Here is a 23,868-nt window from a genome sequence, read left to right as displayed (position 1 = left end):
TTGCCCAGGACCGGGCGTGAAAGCGACCAACCTCGCCAACACCCACCGGCCCTCTTGCCCGGGGAAAGCGCCCGCCCGCAAGGTGTGGTGAAGGAGGCTCTGTCGTGCCAGGCGGGGAGGTCTGGGCAGGGGGGTGGGGAGAAGGAAGACCCCCATGTTGTCCGGAGACCGGCCCGTGCGCGCCTCTCCGAGGAACAGAACGTGGACGGCACACCCTCTGGCCGCAGCTCACCCGAAAGTTTGTGAGGTCAGCAAAGTTAACACGGAGACGGATGGAGACAGGGAGAGGAGAGAAGAGGGAAGCGAGGGGGAGAGAGGGGTGAGAAATGCAAGAACCCATCTGGGCAATGCATCACATTGAAATTGCCCCGCATTAAAAATTCACCAGCCAGTGAATTTTCAAGGGATTTGTAGTAATTAGATGACAAAATGCTGGCAAATCTCAGGCTTGCCAAAGATGTTACTCAGGGGTCAAAGACTCGACACTTTCGGCTGGGTAATTTGTAAGTGTCAATCACTCCCAGCCATCAGAGAGCAGGCAGGATCTAACGGCTGCATTCTAACTAAGGCGAGACGAGCCTTCAGCCGGCCATCCGCCAGCAAACCCCCAGACCCCGCGGCCGCCACCCCGCCTGGGGCCCCGGAGCCACGCCGGCCAACCCAACTCTCCAAGTTCTCATTTGATTTTATTCCCCTTTATCCTCCTCGGACGTCCCTCCTTCGAGGCGGAGAAAATGTCCTGTGGCCAGAGCCTCTGGAGGTCGAGAGCTCTGCGCTGGGGCATTGGTGGGGGGGGGGGGGGGGGGACACCCAGCCCCGGGGCCTCAGTTTTCTCCTCTGTCATAGGGGAAAGAAGACTCACCTCGCAGGGGCATTCTGACTGAACCAGGAAGCTCTCTGCCGACCTGAGAGAGTCAGTAGCTCAGGGTCGACGCGCCCTTGCCCCCGGAGCTGTTCTGGGCTCAGAGGACTCAGCAGGGACCAATAACACGCCTGCCCTCGTGGAAATTTCTGGCTGGGGGCAGCAGGAGGAACAGACAACAAAGGAACAGCAACTATGTCAGAGAGGGGCAAATGCGCGGAAGAAAATGAAACAGAGTTGGGGGGTAAAGTATTTTGTACCCAGGGGGAGGGTCACATTAGATGAGGTCACATCTGAGGAGAAACCAGGAGATAACAATAGGGGACGGGTAAGGATGAGCCCTGAGCCGGAGGGGATTCTCACAGAGGCTGGAGACGGTTGGACAATGGTGGACAGGGGTCCGGTGGGGCTTGGCCCTTGAGGCCTTGGATGCTTTGAGGCCCCACGAGACGGGACTCCGGGCGGCCCGGCCTGGAAGGCCGCGCCTCAGATCTGACCCGAGTCCTAACGGGGGAGGGGGGGGGGAAGCCATGGGAGGGCCTGCGAGGCTGGGCCTACAGCCGCCAGACGGCCTCATTCCACCTGCCCGCGCTGAATTAGAGCGAGGGGCCAGGCGGGCCAGTGGCTGCTTGGAGCCCAGGCCGGATAGGCTTCCGAGAGAACGGGCACGAGGAGGTCTTGTCTCTCGCTGCCTCGGCCCGTCTGGGTGGCTTCTGCAGAAAGCGTTGGCTTTGCACTCAGACCCCGGGCCTCGAAGCCTCACTCTGTTTCCGGACCGCACAACCGTGGACAAGCCGCCACACCTCTCTGAGCCTTAGTTTCTGCACATGAGCCCTCGCTCACACGGTCAGGGAGGGCCTTTGGTAAGAAGCATCCGGCTCCGGGGAAGTTCTCCATAGAAGCATTTCTAAGGCACACAGCGCCTATCAGTGAAAGATGATCGGACTCCGGGGGGCCGTGTCCGAGGATCCTACACAGCGAAAGCGGCCGACCCCCGTTTTAGGGAGACGAACCGAAGGCCAACCTCTGCTTCCAAAGATGAGGAGCCAGAACAGGTTGTCTCCGTGCAGTCTGCTGCCCGGTTTGCCAACGTCCAGATGCAAACGGGGCGGGATCTAAATGCTGGGCCTATTTATGTATTTGGTAAAGACTCCCGCCGGGTCCGGGGCTCGCATTTCTCACTCACTTTCTCTCTCGGGCTCTTTCTGGGTATTCGGTGGGGGGGGGGGGGGGGGTAGGGGGAAGGGCACGGTGTTGGGTCCCCTCAGCCGCCTCCCTCCCCGGGCCTGGGTCTCCAGCCAGCCAGCCTTCGCTGCAGGTGAAACCGCTCAAGGGGAAAATGAGAAACTCCGCGGCGTTTCGGGGGAGGCGGAGGGCCGCGCCGGCCAACCCTCACTGCCCCGCCCCGCCCCCCCCCCCCCCCCAATCTCAGAGGCATGGCGGGGCCCTTAAGGCACGAACGACGGTCATCAGTTGGTGGCAAGGCGGCTCATCCATTCCCCACGGGGGCATGTGATTCTCCTGAAGGATGAACGAGAGCAGGAGCGACACCCAGAATCACTGTGGCTGTTGTTTACTGAGCACTTACTACGTGCGAGGCGCTGGGCGCGAGCCGGTGTGCTGGGGACGACGGCCGGGAGGACGTGTCCTGGCCGCTGCCGGGTGCACAGATGCAGCGCTGGCGACCGCCACACTGCCCTCCCAGGGCTGAGGCCGAGCTCCCGACGACCACAGAGCCCCGTGTCCACGGCTGTCCCGTCCGTCCACACACACGACCATGGGGACACGCACCCGCGTCCCCTCAGACGCCAGGGCAAAGCACCTAACCTCTCGCTCCCAGGACGCACGGGCACGTCAGTGTTCTGTCTGCCACGGCTGGCCCGTCTGCTCCCCGCCTCGCCTGTGGGCTCTGCAGGGCAGGGGCTGGGTCTGCCCTCCTCCCCGCGGACCCCAGGGCCTGGCCCAGGGAAGGTGCTCGTGTCTTATGAATGAACAAATGCGCTGGGCTCAAAGGCACGGAGACCAGACGGTCTTCTTTCTTCCAAGCTGAGTGACTTTGGGGGGCGGGGGAGGGGGGGTCCCTGAGCCTCTATTTGCTCAACCGCAGAATGGGGAGAAACCGCAGATTGCAGGGGTCGCTGGGCTGCAGTGAGGACTCTGTAACTGATCATTCAGCTTTTTTATCGTGAAATCCCCGGGGCCGAGGACTTAGCTCTCAAAGGAAGATGGCCGAGGCACTAGGACTCAGAGCGGAGCCCCGAGAATCTGTCGACGGTGTGTCCGGAGGCCTGCAGGGGCTTCTAATGTGGGCCCCGAACTTCTCAAGCCCCGGGTCCGGGTCGACCACAGTCCCCGACAGAACCGCCTTTCCCTCTGGAGACAGAACACCGTTCCTGCCGGGACTCAGGGGACTGGTGTTACTTCTGCACCGACTGAGGACGGGGCTGGGAGGGCGGACTCGGCTGTCCCAGCAAGGGGGGCCGTGGCACCACGGCGGCTCACCAGGCCAGGCAAGGACGCGGGGCAGGTGCACCGTGCAGGCCCCCACAAGCCCCATTAACAATCCAAACGCTCCCCCTGGTGCGTGAGGGAGAGGGGCAGCAGGAACGGGCTCAGAGCCTTTTGCGGTCGACGCAGGGCCGTGTCTCCGCATTTGGGAGACGACGACGGGCAGACGGAGACCTGGCAGGCAGGCTGCGTGGCGCACAGTCTGGAGGTGGAGAGGTGAAGAGCACACGCCGACTCCGGCTTGGCCGCGGGGCTGTGTGGTCTCGGGCGAAGCACCTAACCTCTCTGAGTTTCCGCTTCCTCACTGCAGATCGGGACAGCAGAAGCGGTGCCCGTCTAGCGGGCTGGTGGGTGAACTGAGCCATCTGTGCTTAGGGCAGCAATGATGACGGCCTCTTATCGGGACGGTGGAGAAAACCGGGACGAGGGAGGCCGAGGGAGGGAGGTGACCCTCGCTGGACGTCCACGGTGTGCCAGGGGCTTTACACATCCCTTTTGGTCCACAGGCCCTGCTGCAGTGGGGCCACAGCTTAGCGGATCCTCTGAGGTGGGTGTTCTCGTCCCATTTAAAGGAGACTGAGGCACAGAAAGGCCAGGTGACTCGGTCCCAGGGCCACAGAGCTTGTAAGAGTACAGCTGGATCTCACGCCGGAGTGCGGCCTGTTCCCGTGGCTGTCCTTAACCCCGATTCCCCGACCTCGGGCTGTGGGGCGCACGCAGGAGACGGGCACCCACGCAAGTGCTCAGAAGGGGACTGGGCTCCACCCGGGACTCCGGGTGCTGCTCTCCAGGACCAGGAGGGCCGTGGTGCCCCTGGGATGCTCTGTCTCGGCCTCCTGTCTCGGCTGGGGGTGCCGGCTGGACCCCACGGCTGCCCGGTACCCAGCGGGATGGATGGGAACCTGCGGGGGCCCCACACCCCAGATGCCGGCGACACGCAGGTGGGCTGTGGCATCCCTGAAAGGCGGCCTCGCCTCCCCCCGCTTCCCCAGAGCCTGCTCCCCGCGCCCCCGGGGGCGCTGGCTGCTGCCCGTGCGGGACGCCTGCTCCCCGAGAGCGCTAGGGGCCTCGGGCCACCCTGCCGCCCGCGGCTCCAATGTCAGGCTTTCCAATTCCGGTCACATCGCGCCCACACCTGCCTGCCGCTGCCACTCTCCTTTCCCGGACCCAGTTTGGGGTGAAAGCCTTCCTTATTAGTCAATCTGGATCCCACTTACTGTGAATTACCAGGCCTGATTGATATTCATGAGTGGATGCATCTGAAACCTCAGCCGGCTGTCACGTGACTCCCCGCCTTGGGGGCCGCGGGGACCTGAGCAGCCCTGACACGCGGCGGTGGCCCCCAGCCGGGGACAGCACGGTGCCCTGGGAGCGGCCCTTGGCTGACAGAGGTCCCCCCCCCCCCCCCCCCCCCCCCCCCCCCCGCCTCCGACAGCGGTGGCCGGGCCCGGAAGGTGCCAGCAGGGCTTTCCAGTCTGGACGGGTTCTGGGGGCTGGGGTGGGAGGGGGCCGGCGGCCAGGCTCCAAGCCCCCACCACAGCAGCCTCGCACAGGCCGTGCCCCACTCCCCTCTTCCCCTTTGCTTGGCTGCCTCCCGCCCCCCCCCGCGAGTGGGACCCCACTTCTCAGAAGCCCCTTCCCAGCACCCACATCTGCACGAGACCCCCGTTACTGTCCTCACGGTGCACCCAACAGTCCCCGCACACACACTGCAAAGCACCCCAGACTACATGGCGTTTCTGGAGCTGGGGGCAGAGCCGCAGTGCGTTTCCCAGGGAACAGGCCTTGGGCTGCGGCTTGGCACCCACCCTCCGGGGCCCTTTTCTATTTTCAGAGGAAGCAGATGCTGGGAAAGCAGAATCCGGGCTGGGTGACTCTCCAGCCTGTGCTTCTGGGCCCTTCACCTCTCACCCCCCAAGGGCTTGGGTTTCTGGCAAGTACCCTCCTCTGGAGGGTCCAGTGGCTTTCGCTCCAGAAGCCAAGACTCCCAGGCAAGACGCAGTTGAAAATAAATACTTGACAGTCAACTCAGAGAGGGTAAAAATGCCGACGGTCCTCTCCTCCCTCGTTCTGGAAACAGCTTTGCTGAGTGGAGGCTGAACGGATGGGGCTGGGACCGCTTTTCGGATGCTAACGAGTCCAAGCACGGGCTCCAAGCAGGACCCAGGAGGACCCGCTTTCCAGTCCGCCCAGAAGCGCGGCCACACCACCCGGGGCGGAGAGGCGGGAGGTGCTGTTGTCCCTGATTTGGGGCCACGCGGCCAGAGCAGGGGGCTGGGGGTGGCAGAGAAACGAGGCTAACTCCCAATCTCCGGTTTCTGCATCCTAACGCTTCCAGAGAAAGTGGGGTTCGGAACGACGGGAGTCTTGGGAACCAGAATGGACCAGATCGGGCTCCCAAGAACCCCCGGAGTACCTTCTGAAGGGAGGCTGAGGACTGTCTCCGGGCCAAGCCCTGCACGGAGGGGAGGGGGCTGGCGGGCTTTGAGGAGGATCAGGGTTGAGGCTGCCTGACTGGAGGGCACCTGCTGGTGGCCCGCCTGGCTGTGATGACGAAGCAGGATAGACCAGAGCGTGCAGGGAAGGTAAGGAACACAGAACCTTCCAGCAGGAGCGGAGGAACTCGATGGTCCACTCACCCGGGGGTTTGGTGAGTGCCATCTGGGTCCCCCAGCGACGTGAAAGCTTCAAACGTGAGAAGACAGGCTCCTGCGTGACCGGGATTTCCCTGGTTTTGGCCACGGAGACTCTGAACGGCCTGTTCAAGAGGCCAGACCAGGGCCGGCTTGGATCCCTGGGAATCCTTAGCAGGTGCCTCTCCTGCTGGCCACTACTGGGTACAAGGCCAGGTCCCTGCCCTGAAAGGGCGTCTGGGTGGTGACAGACTAGGCAGTGAGGGAAGTGTGGAGCAGTGACAAACCCACGGAGGCCCCCCGGGGAGAGCCCCAGAGCCGGGATGGGGGTGAAAAAAGGAGGGAGGCCGCCCCACTCATCTAGGTGGTAGACGGTGTCCAAGGAAGGGTGTGGGGGGGAAGGACTGCATCCAAGCCCCGACTTTCTACCGCCTGCCTCCCTACCCCACGTCCATGCCTCTTGGGAGTCCCCTCCCTTGAGGGCTCTGCCACGTGACTTACTGTGGCCAGTGGGGCAGCAGCAAACACGTCTTCACGCGGAAGCGACACCCATGGGTCTCTCTGGGGATCTGCGCTGACAACTGGTGCTTGGGTCTGAGAACGTACGGGCTTCCCGCACTCGCTCCCCTGCTCCTGGAGCACGAGGACCCCGCGCCTTCGTGGGGCATCTGGCTCCCACGTGGCCCTGCTCTGGCCAGAAGCGCTGTGAGACCGTCCGGGCTGTGGACGCTGTCTGGGCTGGCCTCTCCCTGGCCCTCGGTCCTGCAGCCTGGTCCTGCCATACTGGGAAGTGACACGCCAGGAGCCGGAGGGGGTTATGGGCTCTGGCCCCAACCTGTTCAGCACCACGTCCCAGCCCTGAGAACCTCGAACTGAAGCAGTGATGTCGGCTACTGTGCACGTGGCTCCCGGCGTATCCAGCTTCCGCCCTTCTTCCGCAAAGCCAAGGGGACGACGAGACGACGGCCCAGACGGTGCCACGGCCGCCACGGCACGCGCCTGGCAAGCGGCCTGCCTCCATCTGGCACCTTCCCGGAATACTCGCCACTTCGCTTCCCCAAGCCTCAGTTTCCCCACTGGTGCAACGAAGGCGACAAGTCTCCGCCTTGTGACTCGGCCGAGCTGGTGGCTGCGAGGGCTTTGCCCACTGCAGGGTGGCACGCGGGCATCAGAGGAGGCAGCGGTATCATCGCCTGGAATCTTCTCGGGGACCGGGAGACGGGAGGGCTCCTGACAGCTCCTGGGGAAGGCGGAAGCAGCTGCCGCCCGGAAATCTGCAGAAAAATGCCTGCTGTTGGCCTGAGCCCAAGGACGGGGCGCTGAGGCCCCAGCGGATCGTTTTCATGAAAGCTGCAATTAAGGGGAAGTGGGGTTTATTAAGGAAGCTGGAGGGGACGGAGCCCTGGCTTCTGGCGAGGCTCTAATTAGATCGCAGAGCCCCTCTTATTTCGCCGCTGAGCCGGAGCGCTCGGCCTCCTGGGTGGTGGGTGGTGGGGTGACACAGGGGACTCTCCTTGACGCTGGGGGGATGGGTGACGGCAGCGATTGCTTCCGCGGTGCTCAGCGCGTGGGGGGCGCCGGTCTCCGCCCTCAGCGCGTCTGTGCTCGTGAAACCGTCACGGCCCCAGTGAGTCGGTTCCGCCGTTGCTCTCGGGTCACAGGTGAGGACACTGAGGCGGAGAGAGGCCAAAGAGCCGGCCCAAGGTCATGCTGCGGGTGAGGGGCAGAGCCGGGATCTGGGCCCAGACGGCCTGGCTCTGGTCTGTGCCCGGGCCGCGTGGTGTAGTGGGCAGCGCACGGGATGGGGAGTCCTTCAGGTGTGGCCTTGTAGCAGCCACTGGCCCTCTCTGGGCTGCAAAATTACAGGGGCTGGCTTTCGATCGGAACTCGGCAACCTTGATGCGAAGGGTCAGACGGGGAATATTTTCGGCTTGGCAGGCGATACTGCCTCTGTTGCAATTATTCAACGACCGTATGTAAAACCACGGGCGTGGCTGTGTGCCAATAAAACTTTATGCAAACAGGCAGGGGCGGGATCTGGCCCCCAGGCAGCAGTTTGCTAACCCCCGCTTCCCACCATTCACGGCTCCCTTCGTTACCACTTCCGTTTTACTGTCTTCACGGTCTTAATAATTCCCTTCAGACGGAGAGTTTTGTTTTGTTTTTTTTTTTAACCTCCTCCTGGAGCTCGGTGAAATCATAGGTTCGACGAGCTATCTGTGCATTTGTATTTGCAACATACATGTGAAAATAAACACACACGTTAAGAGTCTGCCCCGGCTGCAGCCTGCACGCGATGCTTTGTTGAGTCCTGTTTACATGTTTACATGTTTACATGTTGAGTCCTGCACCGCTGGGGTGTCGAGGCAAAGGAAGACTATGTGGGGGGTGGGGGGACCCAGCCTCACACCCCGACTTTGAACAGAGTGGTTCTGCTCTGTTTTCTACACGGGGGATCCGCAGGACACTTTTGTTTGGGAAAGAGGGTCCCGCGGCCAAGAGAGTTTGGAGCTGTCTAGGGCTGGCTTAGAAATGAACTCGGAAGTTCTGAGCTTCAAGCGAGGATTTACTGGCTCTCCCTTCAGGGGCCCGTGAGTCCCCCACGCTGCTTCTTAGATTTCTTCAAGAAACGCCGATGGTTTCCCATTATGCCTTTGGTCCGGCCCTCTCCTGTGAACTTGACACATGTCTGCCAAGAAGCTCTTTGTCTCCACCTGACGGCTAATGGTCATCTCCAACGTAATGTGCATTTAAACCCCCAACTCCTGGTGTCCCCCCTGCCAGCTCCGGCAGCAACCGGCCTCAGCACATGCCAGCTTCTTTCTTCCCACCGTGCAGGCCCGAACCTTGGCCTTGCACACCTCAGAGTGTGTCCCACGGGCTGCACCTTCAGCACATCTAGGACCTGGCCGCCTGTCACCTCCTCTGAGGGTCTCAGTCATCACCCCCCCCCCCCCTAGATAACGCATGTCACGCCCTCCCCCCTCCCTGGGCTCCGTCCACATGCCTCGCCCTCAGGGAGCTCCCCCGTTGGCCCTTCCCGACACCCTGTACAGACGGCGGCCCCAGTGGCCCTACAAGGAGCCGACTGCTGGCTGGCTGGCTCCCCACCTCCTGCCGTCAGCTCCCCGGGACCGGGAGTGTCATCTGCCGAGCTCACTGGTCCGGTGCCCACGGCCCGGCCTCGTGCACAGGAGGCTCCACAAACGTGTTGGACACACACAGCAAGGGGTTTTGCCTTCAAACCCCAGCTTCGGCTGCGTAGCTCTATTAGCTCCCGGGGATGAGGACAAGGGCTCAGACCACCCTCCGGGGAGCCTCGGGGCCGCTTCTGTCACCCCCCCCCTCTCCGCCCAGGAGCCCTAGGATGGCGCCTGGCGCTGGCCACAGCCCTTCTGAGCCACATGTGCCCGGGACTGACGGCATCTGAGGATACTGCAAACACGCGCACACCGAAAAGCACACTAGGGATTCGTGGCAAGTAGGTGCTGGACGGGAAAAGCCTGATCGGGGGGAAAAAGACAGGATGCCTTTCGTTGCAGCTGCGCTGAGTCAGAGATCCAGACCCAGCACACAGGGGGCCTTCCCTCCGCAGCCCCAGACTCGCCTGTAAACTGGGGACACTGTGGCCAACCGCCCTACGCCTGAGAGGGGGAGAGAGGCTCTCTCTCACGCTTCCTGCGCGGCATGGCGCTGGGCATGAGCCCTCCGCATGATGTCACCTGGGGAAAGTGAGCCCACCTCCCACAGCCACCGGGAGGTTCAAGCGGGGAGCATTCGGTCCGTCAACTATCGCCACCCCCCACCCCTGCCCGCACCAGGCAGGGGAAGCAGGGTGCAAAAACATGGCTCCTACCCTCCAGGGGGGGTGGTGGGGGGGCACACAGGAAACCACAACACAGACGACCTGTGACATTTGGGTGTGGCTGGACCTTCGGGGTGGGGTGGGGGGGGCTGGGCTCGCACAAGTCACTGCTGGCAAGATGCCCGTTTCAATGGCTGGGGCAATATGGGAGATTGTTATTAAGCAAGTATTCCACTAATCTTTTATTAGTATTTCCGGGGAAAAAAAAAAAAGCGTGCCACCTAGTCTTAGTGAGGCTCGGGGGAAACAGAAGTGGGGCGGGGGCGGCAGGGGGGAGGGACCCAGGAGCGGCTGTCGCACAGGAGGGGGAGACCGTGTTCCATTTCTGCAAGGTGCACCAAAGGGTTAAAGTCATTTTCATTAAAATTTAAATTTCAGCAGGCGTTCACTCTCCCTTCCCCATCCTTTGAACGTTTGACTGGCAACCATTTCATATTTCAATCTCGGCAGAACAAATTGAATTAGATGTTGAAGCCGAGCTCGGTTCTGTTCACCAAAGCCTGCATGCTCGGTTTGCGCTAATCCTTCCTAGACGCCGCGGAGCACAGGCACACCGGCCCGGCCACAAAAGACAAGCCGAGGAGGCAGCAAAAGAGGGAGGAAACACAGGCGGGCGAGGGCCGCTGGAAACTGTCTTCGGCCTGACACGTGGGTCTTCAAGCCCAGGAGACAGAAGCTCATGTGGCCGTTCTGGCCTTGAATCCCGGGTGCCCAGCACATGGGGCCCCTGCTAAGTGTCTGATGAATGAATGAATGAATGAATGAATGAACGAACGAACGGACAAACAGGTGAGGCGAACTGGCTGACTCCGTGGCAGCCTCTGCCTCTGGCTGGTGCCCCTTCCCGCCCCATGTGGAGTGATGGTGGCTGCCCGGCCCCCTCCCAGAGTCCAGATGCTTCCGTGGGATCCCGGGTTCACTCGGGTCCTGTGACCCTCTACGCCAGCCCCTGACCGGCGTGCAAACCGGCTCGAGTTTCCCGGGAGGGAGGCAGACCTGAGGGCTTGCCCAGCGACCTTTGCCGGGTGGGCACCGACAGGACCCTTTCCTTACGCAGCCAAGTGGGTGGACGGGTCTAGGAGTGCTGGCCCAGGGGCCCGAATCCGGCTCTCAGAACGGCCGGTTCTACTGTGACAGTGGCATCCCTGCCCGCGGGTGGGTCCGGGATCACAAGCGTTAGGAGCAAACCCAGCCATACCACGGCCTGGGGAGGGGTCCACCTGTTTTCCAACCGCACACCCAGGCAACCACTGGCTCATCTGGGGTCTGGCTGTGTGCCAGCAGCTGAACCATGTGCTTGCTCGGCCCGCTTTGGGGCCTGTGGGCAGAGGGCACCCTCTCCGGGCCACCTTCCCGCGCGTATGGACTCCCCATCCTGCCCCATGCCTCTGATGTGGGCCCAGCACACCTGCTGGGCACGCGCTGGGGCCTGGCTTCCTTGGGCATTCGTGGGCAGAGCGCCCCAAGCTTCCCTCGTTGTGAAATTCGGACAGCAATCGTGAGGACTACCCCATATCTAGCACCCCTGCGGCATGCAACGGTCTAAGTGCTCCCCACCCGGGGTCTTTCAATGTTCAAAACGCTTCTACGAGGCAAGAAGTCTTCTCCTACCCGTTTTAAAGGCACGGACGTGGAAGGAGGAGATGGCTGCATGGCGGCAGGGGTGCAGCGGGGTCCTGCCCAGGCCTTCCTGGGACCAGGGCCTGTGGGTCCTGCTCTCACTCCCCTCTGGGAGACCCCCGTCTAACTCCCACCCTCCCCCCGCAGGAGGGTGCCGGGCCCCTCCTCACCCCTCCAGAGCTGTCTTTACGGCCCCTCCCCGCCCCCCCCGCCCCCACCCCGAGCCAGGCCCCACATTCCAACACTCGGTCCTACCCTCCAGGGTTCCCCGGGGCCTCATGCCCTTGCTGACCCCCCACGGCTCCTGCACAACTCCTGCCCTCCCACCCCGGCTTCCCTCTGGGCCCCCTCCCTGCCTCTGGCAGCTCCCTGTCTCCTTGCCGTGCCTGTAGGGCGGGTCCACCGAGGGGGACTTCGGGCAGAGCCAGAGGCCAACGGGTGACAATGCCTCCACGTGGAGGGCCCCAGGGACTGGGAGGAATACCCTGGCTTCTCTCTCCTATGAGCCCCCAGAGCCTGAAGGCACCCACCCCCCGACCAAACCCTGCTGGCAGGCTGTTGCCAGGGGAGCCTGGGAAACATGACCTGCGGGGCTCGGGCCCCGAGAGTCCCAGCAGGCGTGCGGTGGGTGTGTCGTGTGTAGACGTGGGGCACACAGGCAGGGCTCTAGCTCCTGACTCTGCAAACGGCCGTCTGCACAGGCCTTGAGGTCAGGATCCCCCTCTGACCCTGCGGCCCCCGGCCCCAAATCACCTCCCCTCTCCGGGTGCCTGCTCCGGTCCAGCCTCCAGCACGGCCCTCTTCCTGGCTCCCCCTGACCATCCGGGGGTCAAAGACCCCCCTTGAGAAACGGGTGAGTCTGCACATACATCGGGAGGCTCGCCGGGGCCGCACCCCTTCCTCAGTGGCCACCTCCGTGGTTTATTCCTGGCATTTCTTTTCTGGGCCGAATGATGGCCCACTGTCACTTCTAAATCCTCCTCATAAGCTCCCCTGTGCCCCATGTTCCTGGTGACAACAGTGCCCGTCCGCCGGATGTCTGGGCCCCACAGTCAGGAGTCCCCGCAGTTCACCCGGCACACTCTGGATGGATGCGTTTCTCCCAGGTGCTCCCGGCGGCCCCGCCCCTGTGCCGGGCAAACTTGACCCAGCTTTGCTGGACGGTCACCTGGCCATGCTCCGCCTCCTTCCAGAATCGTAATAGACACGGCAGTTCCGATATAAGTTACACAGCGTTAGTAGCTCCTGACTGCTCAGGGCTGCAGTCACTTTCAGTGGGGAAGGGACAGGGCTCAGGCCGTTCCCTGCACTAACTGCTGCCACTGAAAGGGACAGGGACGTCCGCACGTGGGAGGGGTGGAGTGTGGCCACTCTCTGAGTGAGGAAGGAGAATTTAAACTAAGATCTCAAAGGGAAATAAGGAGAGACAGGAAAGATGCGGGGGAAGGGTGTCTGGGCAGGGGGAAGAGCAAGTGCAAAGGCCCTGGGGTGGGAGCATGCTGGAAAGGCCAGCACGCAGGAAGTGAGGGACAAGAGGCAGGGCCTTCTCGCCGGGCGAGGAACGTGACTTCGTTCCAAGTGTGTGGCGGGCCCTGACGGGTTTTAAGCTATGACTTGCACGATCCGGTTCGCGGATCCAGCTGGACCCCTCTGGCTGCCTGTGGGGAATGCAGTGCCCCTGGGGAAGGGGAAGGGGAAGGGGAAGGGGGGAGATGGGCCAGGTGTGGCATGAAGGAGGGGTGATGGGGCCCCCTGCGATCTCCAGGGGCGCCGAATCCACTGCTCTCATTTGCTTATGTGGCGGCTCCCTGTCTAGACAGTGAGCCTCTGGGGGGGGGGGGTGGGGGGGGGCAGAGAGGCCAGGCAGGGCAGCGAGAGGGAAGGGGACCCAGCGTCCCAGGCTGGTGTGAATGCATAGCCTATGCTCGGCACGCAGCCCCAGGCTGCAGGACTTGGCCGATCCTGCCCTGGGGACGTCCTGGTACCTTCATCCGAGTCAGTTAAGTCTGTGCCAGCGACGCCTCCCGTGTGCCAGGCCCAGGGGGTCCGGTGGCCTCCTATTTGGTGACACGGACTACCCCCCACCATCGGCCTGGCTCTGGCAGTGGGAGCACAAATCGTGTGTTCCGCCAGGGGGACCCACGTGCCGCTCAACGGGACAGGCAGTGGCGGGGGAATGGGGCGGGCCCGTCACCCCCGAGACCCACGGCACCCGGGGGGACTGGCCACCCGAGGGCCTGGCCGGGTGAGGCTTAACACTGACCCTGCCGTACGGCCCCACCTGCACACTGTGGCCGCACCTGCTCTCTGCGGGACACTCCGGCATAAAGGCTGGCGACCAAGCCACTCCGGGTTTGTGCCTTTTGCCTCCATCGTCTCCCAGGGCTGGGCACCTGCCCCACGGGCTGAGCCTCACAGAGCGACCAGCGCCGTGGAGCTTCGCTGGGGTTCCAGACGGCTCAGGCGACCGGATGGAGACGGGAACCTCCCGCCTCCGGAAACGCACAGACCCGGTTTTCCGCAAAGTTCGGAAGGTTCCTGGACGCGCACCTGGAGCCCTGGCCAGAGGTCCCAAATTAAGAACAGAAGTGCTGATGGGCATTTTCTCTGGGCTTTACTTGGGTTGACGGGGGCAGTCAAACACCAGGCTGGCACAATGTCACCTCCCTCGTACAGAGAGGGAAGCCGGGGGTCAGAGGGGACCTCCCTGGTCTGCAGCCGGGGCTGGGGAGGGCGAGGCTGGGATTCAGACCCACAGCAGACCAGCTGTGGCTCTTTCCTCCCCACGGGGGAGGGCGTATTTCCAGGCTGGAGCAGGTGTGTGTGCACGGGCGCCCCAAGCCCAGGATAAGCCTCTCGACACTGCCTGCCGGGGCCGGGGCACGTCTCACGGGGTCCCCTGCCTGTGCGCGGAGGGCGTCCGCCATCAGAGACACGGCTTAGGTGCAACTGGTGAGGCTGGTGGCTGGGCTTCGTGAGCAGCTCAGAGGCTCCCCAGCCCCGTGCTCCGTCGCTGGCGGTCCCACGTGACCTTGGAGCAGGACGGAGGCCAAGTCCCCAGCCGGGAGCACTCCCGCGGAGGGCCGTGGGTGGGAACCCCCCGCTAACAGCCCCGCAGGGGAAGGCGAGAACAGGAGTTTCTGGGCTGGTCTCACGTGCTCAGCCCCGCGCCCGGGCGTTCTTCGTGGATTAAGGCGGCAATTTTTCTCACTAAACCTGTACGAGGTGGGAACCCGTTTTCAAGGCAGAGGTTGGGACCAGGGAGGTTAGGTAACTGGGCCGGGGTCCCCAGCCTCTGCAGCCTGGAGCGGGGGCCTCGTGCCCAGACGGCCCAGCTGCAGGGAGCTGCCCTCACCCCCGGTGCCACACGCGTTCCCCTGCAGCCATGCGCCCCGGAGCAACCCCGAGTCCCTCTGTGCCCCGACCCTCCAACCAGCAAGGTGGGGCCCTGTCTCCCCGTCTGGGAGCAGCGGACTGCCAGGCTTGGTGGGGGGCGGTTCGTTTTTGCTGCTCCCGGGTCCTGTGCTGGCACAAGAGGCTCCCTAACACGGCCGCGCCTCATCTGCCCGCGGCCCTTGGGTGCCGGGCATAGAGTGGGCACACAGTGGCCACGGGAACCTATCACCCTGGAGGCCGACTGGGGCCCAGGCTGCCCTGGCAGCGGCCTGAGGCCACTGTCCCCTCTGACCTTGGGCCGGGGCAGGGTGGGGGCTCTCTTTCCCCGCCCACCCGCGCGGTGCTGCCCGCCCCCTCCCCAGCCCATGTGGCAGGAGCACAGAAGCCAGAGCGGCTGTCCCCAGTCCCCAGGGCCCTGGAGCCACGTACCCTCTCGGTGCCAGCTCGCAGCTGAAGGGTTTGCTCCTCACTGTCATTTTCACTGTCTTCCAGCTGCTCCAGGATCTCGTCCAACATCACAGACCGCTTTTTCTTCGGGGGCTCTGTGGGAGCCCAGATGGCAAGAGAGGAGGAAAGAACAACCGAGAGGGTTGGGAGGTGGGAAGAGAGAGCCGGCAGGAAGGGAGAGGGAAAGGGGTGAGCAAAATGGAGGGTGGGGAGGCGAGAGGGGAGAGAAGGCACGGAGAGGGAGGGGGCACGAAGGACGGGAAGCCAACGGGGAACAGAAAGCACGGGAGAGAGAAACAGTGAGGGTTAGTCTCCCGCTTCACCACGGGGCTGCCTTCCCCCCAACCCCAGCCACTCCCCTGTTCTGCCCGCCACCCCCCTCCCTGTCTCCCACCCGCAGAGGAGAAGGGAGGGGAAGAGAAGGGAAGGGAGAAGAGAAGGCCCCCTCCCAGCAGCTCCGAGGTTAGCGGATCTCTGTCCGGCTTTCAGGGAGCAGGAAACCTTCGGAGAGGATGGGTCAAGTGAGGGCAATCGCTGGGGAAACAAACAGGAGCCGCGCAGGCTTTCTTGGAGACTGCAGGCTCTTAATGGCATGGGAGGCGGCTGGCATCCAGCAGGTGCTCAATTAATGTCGGGTGAAATCATGCTCAAAGACGGCAGAGGAGGCGTGGAGGGAAGAACAGCGAGAGGCAGCTTTAGAGAGGAGGGGCGTTCTGACTTGGGCTTTGAAGGACACAGAGGAGGTTTCTGTGACGACAGGGGAAGGGGGTGCAGGTGCACAGCATGAACAACGGGACGGCGGGCTCAGCAATACCTATTCCCCCTGGGCCTCAGACGCTACTGAGCGCCCACTGGGTGCCTCAGCTCCACTCCTCTTAACAAGCCCATAGGCAGGTGTTATTATTGCCTCTTGCAGGTGAGGGGACAGAACCACAGGCAGGTAAGTCTCAGGTCCCTCAGACAAGGGGTGGAGGCAGGACTCGAACCCAAGCAACACCACAGCCACAGCCTTCCCACTTTTCACGGGAGTCTCCGGTGCTGGCCAGAGAATGCCAGGGAGACAGAGGGCGGCTTGGGGAAGGTGAGCTGGTCCCCTTGGCCCTCTTGGGAGGGACGGGGTTGTGGGGAGGGAGAAGGCTGGGCTCAGGCCAGGCCTGCTGGCAGTCCCTCTTCTGGTCTAACCACTCGCTAACGGTCAGCCTCAGTCAAGGAAGGAGAATGCGGGCTCGTGCAGAGGCGGCTGCGGACGAGCCGTCCCGATCCCCCGGCCCTCAAACACCTCCTCCGCGAAGTCTTCTGCGGGGACAAACCCTTCGCCTCCGGGTCTGCAGAGCCCGGTCTGGCCCTTGGCCCAGACGTGAAGAGTCCTGGGCCTCTTGTAGAATGTTCTGGGCCAGTGACTTGGCGTCCCTGAGCCTATTTCTTCACCGTGTTCCTCCCCAGGTGACCGGGGGCACCGACCCCTTCTGGTCCTCTCCACGGCTACCTGCCTGATCCAAGCACTTTCACCCGAATCCCTGTTCCCGCCGCCCCACACCGTGGGGTCTGCCCTGCCCACAGCAGCCCGAGGGATCCTTCTAGAACAGGTGCTAGCCCCGGGGGTCTCAGAGCTCCCACGGCTTTGCCCGGCAGGGAGCGGGAACTCTTGCGTCCCCTGGGTGGCGTTACTCGAGCTGGGCCCTCCGGGAGACCCCTGCCCCCGCACGACCCAGGTCGCCTGTGTTCAAGCCCCACCTCCCATGCCCCCTTCTCAGAGGACCCCCAGCCCTGCCGCGTGACCCTTCTCACCACCGACACCATGGCGCACGTTTCTTTGTCTGGGAACAGAGCTGTCCTGTGGGTTGCTATGTCCCCTGGCTCAGCACACAGCCTGGAACCCAGTGTGTGCTCATTGATGTTTGCCCAGTGAGGGGATGAGCACGTTGAGCGGGAAGGGGGGACCGAGCGAGGCTTGAGGAAGTGGTGGGAGGCTGCCTGCCCCCCACTCCCCCCGCCGCAGGAGCCCCCAGGCCTGGCAGCTGTATCCGTCATTGTTAGTCATGGAAAGGGAGAGGGGGCAGGACGGGCTGGGGGTAGGGGCGGCAGCCCCCGGGCTCAGACACACGCTTCTTCTCCCCGCTGCCTGCTTGACGCTCTCGGTTTCCTTATAATCGCCAGGCTCCGGAGGTGCACAATGGCCTCTGGAAATTGAATTTGTGGGCAGGTAATGGGAGCCGGAAAATAGAAGGGCAGGAAAATAGGGCCTGTGGGCCTGTCACTGACGCCCCCTGCTCGCTACTAACAGCGGGGGGTGTGAGCTCCCGGGATGGCGGTCCCCGCTCTCCCGGGCTCCCGAGGGGCGGCCGTGGCGGTGGAGCCACGGTCCTCCCCTTCGGGGATCGTTCTGGCCTTCGCCGCAGCCCGACACGGGCCAAGGGAGCAGGCTTCTGCCTACACGTCCTATGGCTCAAGCTCTCAACCAGTTCTGCGCCCCACGCGCCGCCCCCCCCCCCCCCCAACGTGTCGCCGCGTCTCTAGTCCGCAGGATGGCGGGAGCCTCTTCCGCCCTCCCTCCCCAGCCCAGGCTCCCAGGGGAGTCAGAACATGTCGCTCCTTTGTCTAACCCTCCGTGGTGCCACCCCACCTGGGGCAAAGCTGTCAGGACAGCCTCTAAGCCACCCGAGTGGCCCCTGTCGCCTCTGTGAACTTCCGGTCACACTCTCCCCCTCACTCGCACGGAGACAGCCACCGGGGGACCCCTTCCCGGTTCCTGGCACCCCCCCGTCGCCCCCCTCTCCCATGTCCGGACTCTGCACCTGCTGTCCCCTCTGCCTGGAGTCCTCTTCTCCCAGGGAGCCACCGGGGGGAGGAGGAACCTCACCTCTTGGGGGCTGGGGTCTCCCTGATGCTGTCTGAAGTCACAAGTCCCCCCGGTGCCCCTGCCCTACCTCCCTGTTCGCTTGCCACCACGGCATTCAGCCCTGTGTTTTACTGTTCAGCTCGCTCTCTGCCTCTCTCACAGGAATGCTGTCTCCGGGAGGCTGGGGTTTTGTCTGCATCGTCACTCTGTGCCCCTTAGTGCCTCCAACAGTGTGGGACACGCAGCGGACGCTCGGAGAGTACTTGCTGAGTGCCTAAACGGACGGGTGGCAGGGACAGACGAGGGCGAAGAGGGCAGGCTGCTGAAGGACAAACCCAAGCAGGGTCGGGAACCGAAAGTGGCCTTGAACCACCTTCATTCACGTTTTGGTCCCCTGACGACACAGACCGGGGCAGTGCTGCCCTGGGCCGGGCGTGGGAGTGAACGGGACAGGCCCCGTCCAGTGTGTTCCTGGCCCACGGAGGGGAGATCGCGACGGAGCCAGACAGCTACAACCCAGGGCGGGATTAGTGCCGGGACGGGGAGGCCCTGCTCCAGTGTGGGCTATCAGGGCGGCTTCCTGGAGGAGGCGACAATGTAAGCATGGCCGGTGCTGACTCCCAGCTCTGGCCCTCTCCCGCCACCGTGCTAGTCTCACCCCCCGCTGGCGGCTGTGCTCACGGCTTCATGGCCTCTCCAACCCCCTGAGCCAGCAGGCCCCTCCCAAGCTCAGCCCGGCCTCCCGGACACCAGCCACGCTCAGTCTGCTGGGGAGCAAACCAGTTCTTCCACGCCTTTGCCTGGAATGCCGGCCCTGCCCTCGGTCACCCTACGCCTTCCTCGGAGTCACCTGGCCCCAGAGACCCTCTCCTCCCCTGCGGCCACTTGACGAGCGTCTAAGAGCCAAGCATCCGTGATGCAGCGGTAACAGAATGAAAAGAACCCACGGCACCCCGCGCTGGCCTCTGATCCTATGTTTCCCCTCCCCGGCAGCGGGGCTCTCACCCCTCAGAGCCTCAGCTCCCCGTCCCGGGACAGGTGCCCGAATGGCCACATGATAGGCTACTGCCACTCCCGCACCTCTCAGCACAGAGTGGCAGTTCGGAGGGCCTCTGCCGTCTGACCGGCCTTAGGCCTGCCCTGGCCCCAGCTGCGAGCTCCGGGAGCCGGTCTGCCTTGTCCCCAGTGCCCAGCACAGAGTAGGCGCTCTGCGATCACGTGCTGAACGTAAGAACGAATGAACGAACGAGCAAATGAACGATCGAGTCCCAGGGCACCGAGGTGGGTCGTCTCTGAAAAACCGCACTGATGTTGACGGGACAGCATTACAACATAACGGGGGCGGGCGGGGGCGAGATGGCATCTGGCCGGGGAAACCGAGGCCCAGAGGGCGGGGGACGCGGCCGGCAGAGGAGCGCACACAGGCGGGGTGCAGGACAAGCCGTGCCTCGGTGGAGTTTCGGGGGCCCTGCCTCGGGGTGGGGGGGCCCCGCCAAGGTCGCACGGGAGCCCGTGACACCGACACGGGGCCCGCGGTTACCACGTCCGGCTCTAGGATCACACGCACTGGCTTTGGCACGTCCCCCGTTGTGTGCCCTCGGGCAGGGCACGTACCCTGAGGTTCACGCCCTCGTGTACAGAATTGGGGGGGCAGGGCAGTTCCCCACCACTCCCCGTCTCTCTAGAGCCACCTCTGCTGACCTGAAGGCTCCGAGGTAAGGAGCAGGTGCAGGCTCCCCCTTCCTGCGCAAGCCTCTCAGGGCACCCCTCCGTGCCCTCAACGCTTCCTTGCATGCTCAGGGACGCACGCGTGGACACCTCTCTCCCACCAACGACTAGCCTGTCTGTGCCACAGTCTCCCTACCTGTGACGGGGGGGTGCTACCAACATCGACCTCACGGGGTCGTGGGGAGGACTGACGGAGGGAAAAGAGCAGCGATCGGCACCTGGCTAGAACCCAGCCGATGGCGTGGAGACCGACATCTCTGCTACCGAAACTCACGTCACATGTGCTGATTTAACGTCTCGCTTTGCCATTAGGCCAGTGGGCGCCGACGGGGCGGGGGCCGTCATCGGGCGGCCAGCACACGGTGGGCGATCCACGGAGAGCTGTTAGGCAAACGCACGGAATGACGTGGCAGGTACAGTATCCACTCCCCACCCCACGTTGGAAAACGGCCCAGGGGATCCGCCGACCCCAGCGGGGCGAGGGAGGGGCGTACAAAGCGGGTCGGAGACTGGTTAACCCCACGGCCTTGGAGGTCACGTGACCGGAGGTCCCGGCTCTGCCGCCTAATGTCCCGGTGACCTCGGGTAAGTCACCTCAGCTCTCCGGGTCTCGGCTTCCTTGCCCGGGATGAGAACGGAACCCGACTCGCGGGGCGGCTGTGCGCATTAGCGAGTCTGTGCGCGAAGCCCCGCACGGTGCTCGGGGGCCACGACTGCTCTCGTGGGCCCTGGTGCATCTGGCTCAGGTCAGCCCCCGAGCGCCCCCCCCGCCCCCCCTGAGAGGTCACGCGTTCCCACCGAACGACACCCAGCGACCCCCCGCCGGCCCTGCCTGCACGCGGAGCACCCTGCTTGCCGGGAACAGCTGCTGAAATCCCACTTCCCCGACATCAAAAGCCTCAGTGGGTTTTCACCAAACAAACATAATGCAGAACCGGAGAAAGGTGTAAAATAAATAAACAAAACAAGCTGTGCATTTTCTTTCAGCATTACAGCTGCACCCGAAGATAAACAAGAGAATGTCACCAAACATCAATACCCGAGAAATTAACTTGACAAAAAACTCAGCCGTCCCCCAACAACCCCCCAGTCCTGCCCCCCTCCCCGCCCCCCCTCCTCCAACCACCATTTTGCATTTCTGGAGTTCCCATCTAATGATTTTATTTTTCAATTAATTCCTTGACAGAATGCCAGCCCGCGTCTCTCTCCCGTCCCTGGCTGGCGCTGTCGCCCTGCGTGGAAGGCACAGGCAGGCAGAGACAGAGAGGCGCGAGCGGGTGGCCGGGGTGGGGGCGGGGGGGGGGTTGCACTGCCGGGAGGACAAGAGAAAGCGCTTCGTGGGGTTTTGTTCCAGAGGCAGAGCGCTAAGGAAGGGCGAGCGGAGCGGGGCAGAAGGGAATTCTGAAAGGGATGGGAGAGGAGCAGGTGACGGCAGCGGGGGGAGGCTGGAGCCAGGCTGCCGGGATCCGAGCCCGCCGCCCCTGGCTGGGCCGCCTGGGGCAGGGAGCCTCACCTCTCTGTGCTGGGTCCCTGCACCGACTGAACAGTACCCTGCTCGGGCAGAGCCTAGGGGTCTTAGACGGGCCAATGTGCTGAAGTCTTTACGGCAGCACCAGGCACGGCGTGAGCGCCCAGGAGAGGTTGGCTGATCTTATGGCTCATCGGTGGACGCAGTCGCTGGGCATTAACGAAGGCAGGCAGGCCACTTCCCTCCACTTGAAAATGGGGGCAGCAATACCAGCCCCGGACAAATGCAGTGGCCACCGTGGGTGTCCCATCCTGGTGGCCACCCACAGCATTAGCGGGCGGCTCCGTGATGTACACGTTAGTGGCTTTCCGTGGCCACGGGGGAATGTGCAACCCTGGCCCGGGACAGGCTGGGAGTGTTGGGGGGCATAAGCCTCCAGAGAAACCCTCCACCGGCGAGGTGTGTTAATGGGGACTTGGGGGACACGTGTCCCAGCTCCCTCGACTCCTGGGGGACAGCTCTGAGGTGTTCCACGCCGATCTGCCCACTGCTGGCTCACTGCGGCCCCTGGACGGGTTCCCTCCCTTCCACCCCATCCCTCACCTCCTCCGTGATCTGCTCTGGACCTAAACCCACGTCTCCGGGTCGGCCTCTGGGGAACCCATGCCAGGACACCATGTCCACAGGTGACCAAATGGGAGGGAGCCTCAGGCCCCAGGCCCCCACAGAGCATCTGAAGTTGCGGACGTGATTCAAAGACTTAAACAGCTAGTGACTAACGTGCGAAAAAGCGGGGGGGCGGGGGGTAGGTGCGCTCCACGAGAATCTCCATTTCCAGTTTTTCTGGGAATTGGCTGACCTGTGTCCCCACCTAAAATACCGTGTGCCAGGCCTGGCGCTGCGGATCCAGCCGTGAAGACAACTCTCAAGGATACTCTGAACCATCAGCCACGGTGGCCGTGTCGGAGCTCCAGGGTGGGCAGAGCCCAGGCACCTGAGAGCGAGCGGTGGGCTGCGAGACCGAGGATCTCTGCACTCCTTGGGCCTCACACCGTCGGAGCTCTGCAGGGAAGGGCAGGACGGGTCTGCAGGGAAGGGCAGGACGGCTCCCAAGCACCTGCGGGCTCTGGGCGGCAGGCTGGGTGAGTGAGCGGTGGGAGAAATCCCACGAGCTAGGGAAGTCACCCGACCATACTCTCCCCTCGCCCCATCACACCAGTGGTGCCTAGGGGCCCGTGGCTCAGTGGCCGCCCTGCAGTGGAGAGGCCGGCACAGCCCTCCTTAGGGAAGAGCTCGCGACAGGGAAGGCGAGAAACAGACGGGGCCCCCACAGTCCCCACCCACGTGCGGCAGCAGCCTGCGCGAGGCCAGTGGTTCTCGACCCAGCTGCCCGAGAGAATGATCTAGAATCTACTCAAGACGCGACCCCACCCCCAGAGGTTGTGATGTGAACGGCCTGGGAAGGGTGCTGGTTATCGAGACTGCTGGTCACGGCCCCTACGAATCACCTCGGTACTCGGGGCTCCGTGCAGCTTGGTGGGTGGCCCACGCCCTGTGCAGTTCCAGGCAGCTGGCCTGGCGGCTCCCCACGCACAAGGCCTGGATTATTGTGGATTTAGCCCGGGGTAGGGCTGGGGGGCCAGGCCAAGCCCGGGGGGGGGGGGGGTGCTTTCGGGCCCAGGCCTGCATGTGTTTGCATTAGTTACAGAGGCTGGGGAGGCCAGCGCAGGCTGGGGAGGCCCGGGAGTGGCCAGGCGAGGGTGACTCCTGCCACTGGAACAAAGGAAGAGAAAGGGGACTAGTTGGAGGTCATCGTCTGCCCCCGTCTCAGGCCTGGAGGGATCTTCCCATTTCCAGCAGTTTGATGGGCATTAGCCTCCTGTCCCTTCCTCTTGGCGCAGCCCTGGGCTGGGAGTAGAGACCGGAAGGGAGGAAGTGTTATCGTCTCCTCGGGGGGCCAGGGCGGAAGGGAGTCCGCACCTGGCACCTTAAGTGGCCAGGAAGGAACGGCGGGGGGACTATAGGGAGGGCCGCGGACTGTGGCAACTCGGCCCAGCCGTCCATGGGCACGCAGACCCAGGGTGGTCACACCCGATCTTTCCAGAGGCCAGGATCTCGATCTTCAGGTCCAATTTCTGATAGCAAAATAGTGGCAATTCGTTGAAAAAACAAAAACAAAGACACAAACCCCACCTGTCCATATTTTATGGACAGATCTGTGGGGGAGGTCCGGGGCTGGCTCACCTGTGTGGCCTCTGACTTACTGTCCCTCCCCTCTCGGTCTCCAGAACCCTGTCAGCTTTACTTGTGTGTAGCAAAAACCTCCCCGTCTGTCTGTTCGTCTTGGGTTTCTCTGGCCTGGGCCAACCTACAATTCAGAAACAAAATCGGCCACCCCCTGCCGCCAGCTACAACCCCGGAGGGCTGTCCACCCTCGTCCTGCCCCCACTTCCAGCACTCCGGTCCCCAGGTCCCTGAACCCCTGTCCAATCCGGGCCCGGC

The 23,868-nt window shown here is 63.4% G+C and overlaps 1 protein-coding gene across 3 annotated transcripts in view; it reads right to left on the bottom strand.

The window, feature by feature from the left end:
• RBM19 (RNA binding motif protein 19) overlaps window positions 1-23,868 on the bottom strand; it is a 152,709-nt gene that overhangs the window by 9,790 nt on the left and 119,051 nt on the right. For 2 of the 3 annotated variants that reach the window (XM_058691188.1, XM_058691189.1), the window contains exon 24: window positions 15,314-15,426. In XM_058691188.1, the coding sequence (XP_058547171.1) occupies window positions 15,314-15,426 (113 nt within the window). Of the gene's footprint in view, window positions 1-14,085; window positions 14,705-15,313; window positions 15,427-23,868 lie in introns of those variants that run through there. The other variant, XM_058691190.1, reaches the window with a different exon arrangement.

This window comes from Neofelis nebulosa, chromosome 11, assembly GCF_028018385.1.
Source record: "Neofelis nebulosa isolate mNeoNeb1 chromosome 11, mNeoNeb1.pri, whole genome shotgun sequence".
NCBI lineage: Eukaryota > Metazoa > Chordata > Mammalia > Carnivora > Felidae > Neofelis > Neofelis nebulosa.
Note: the sequence above shows the minus strand (reverse complement) of the source record. Positions and strands in the feature narration are given on the sequence as shown.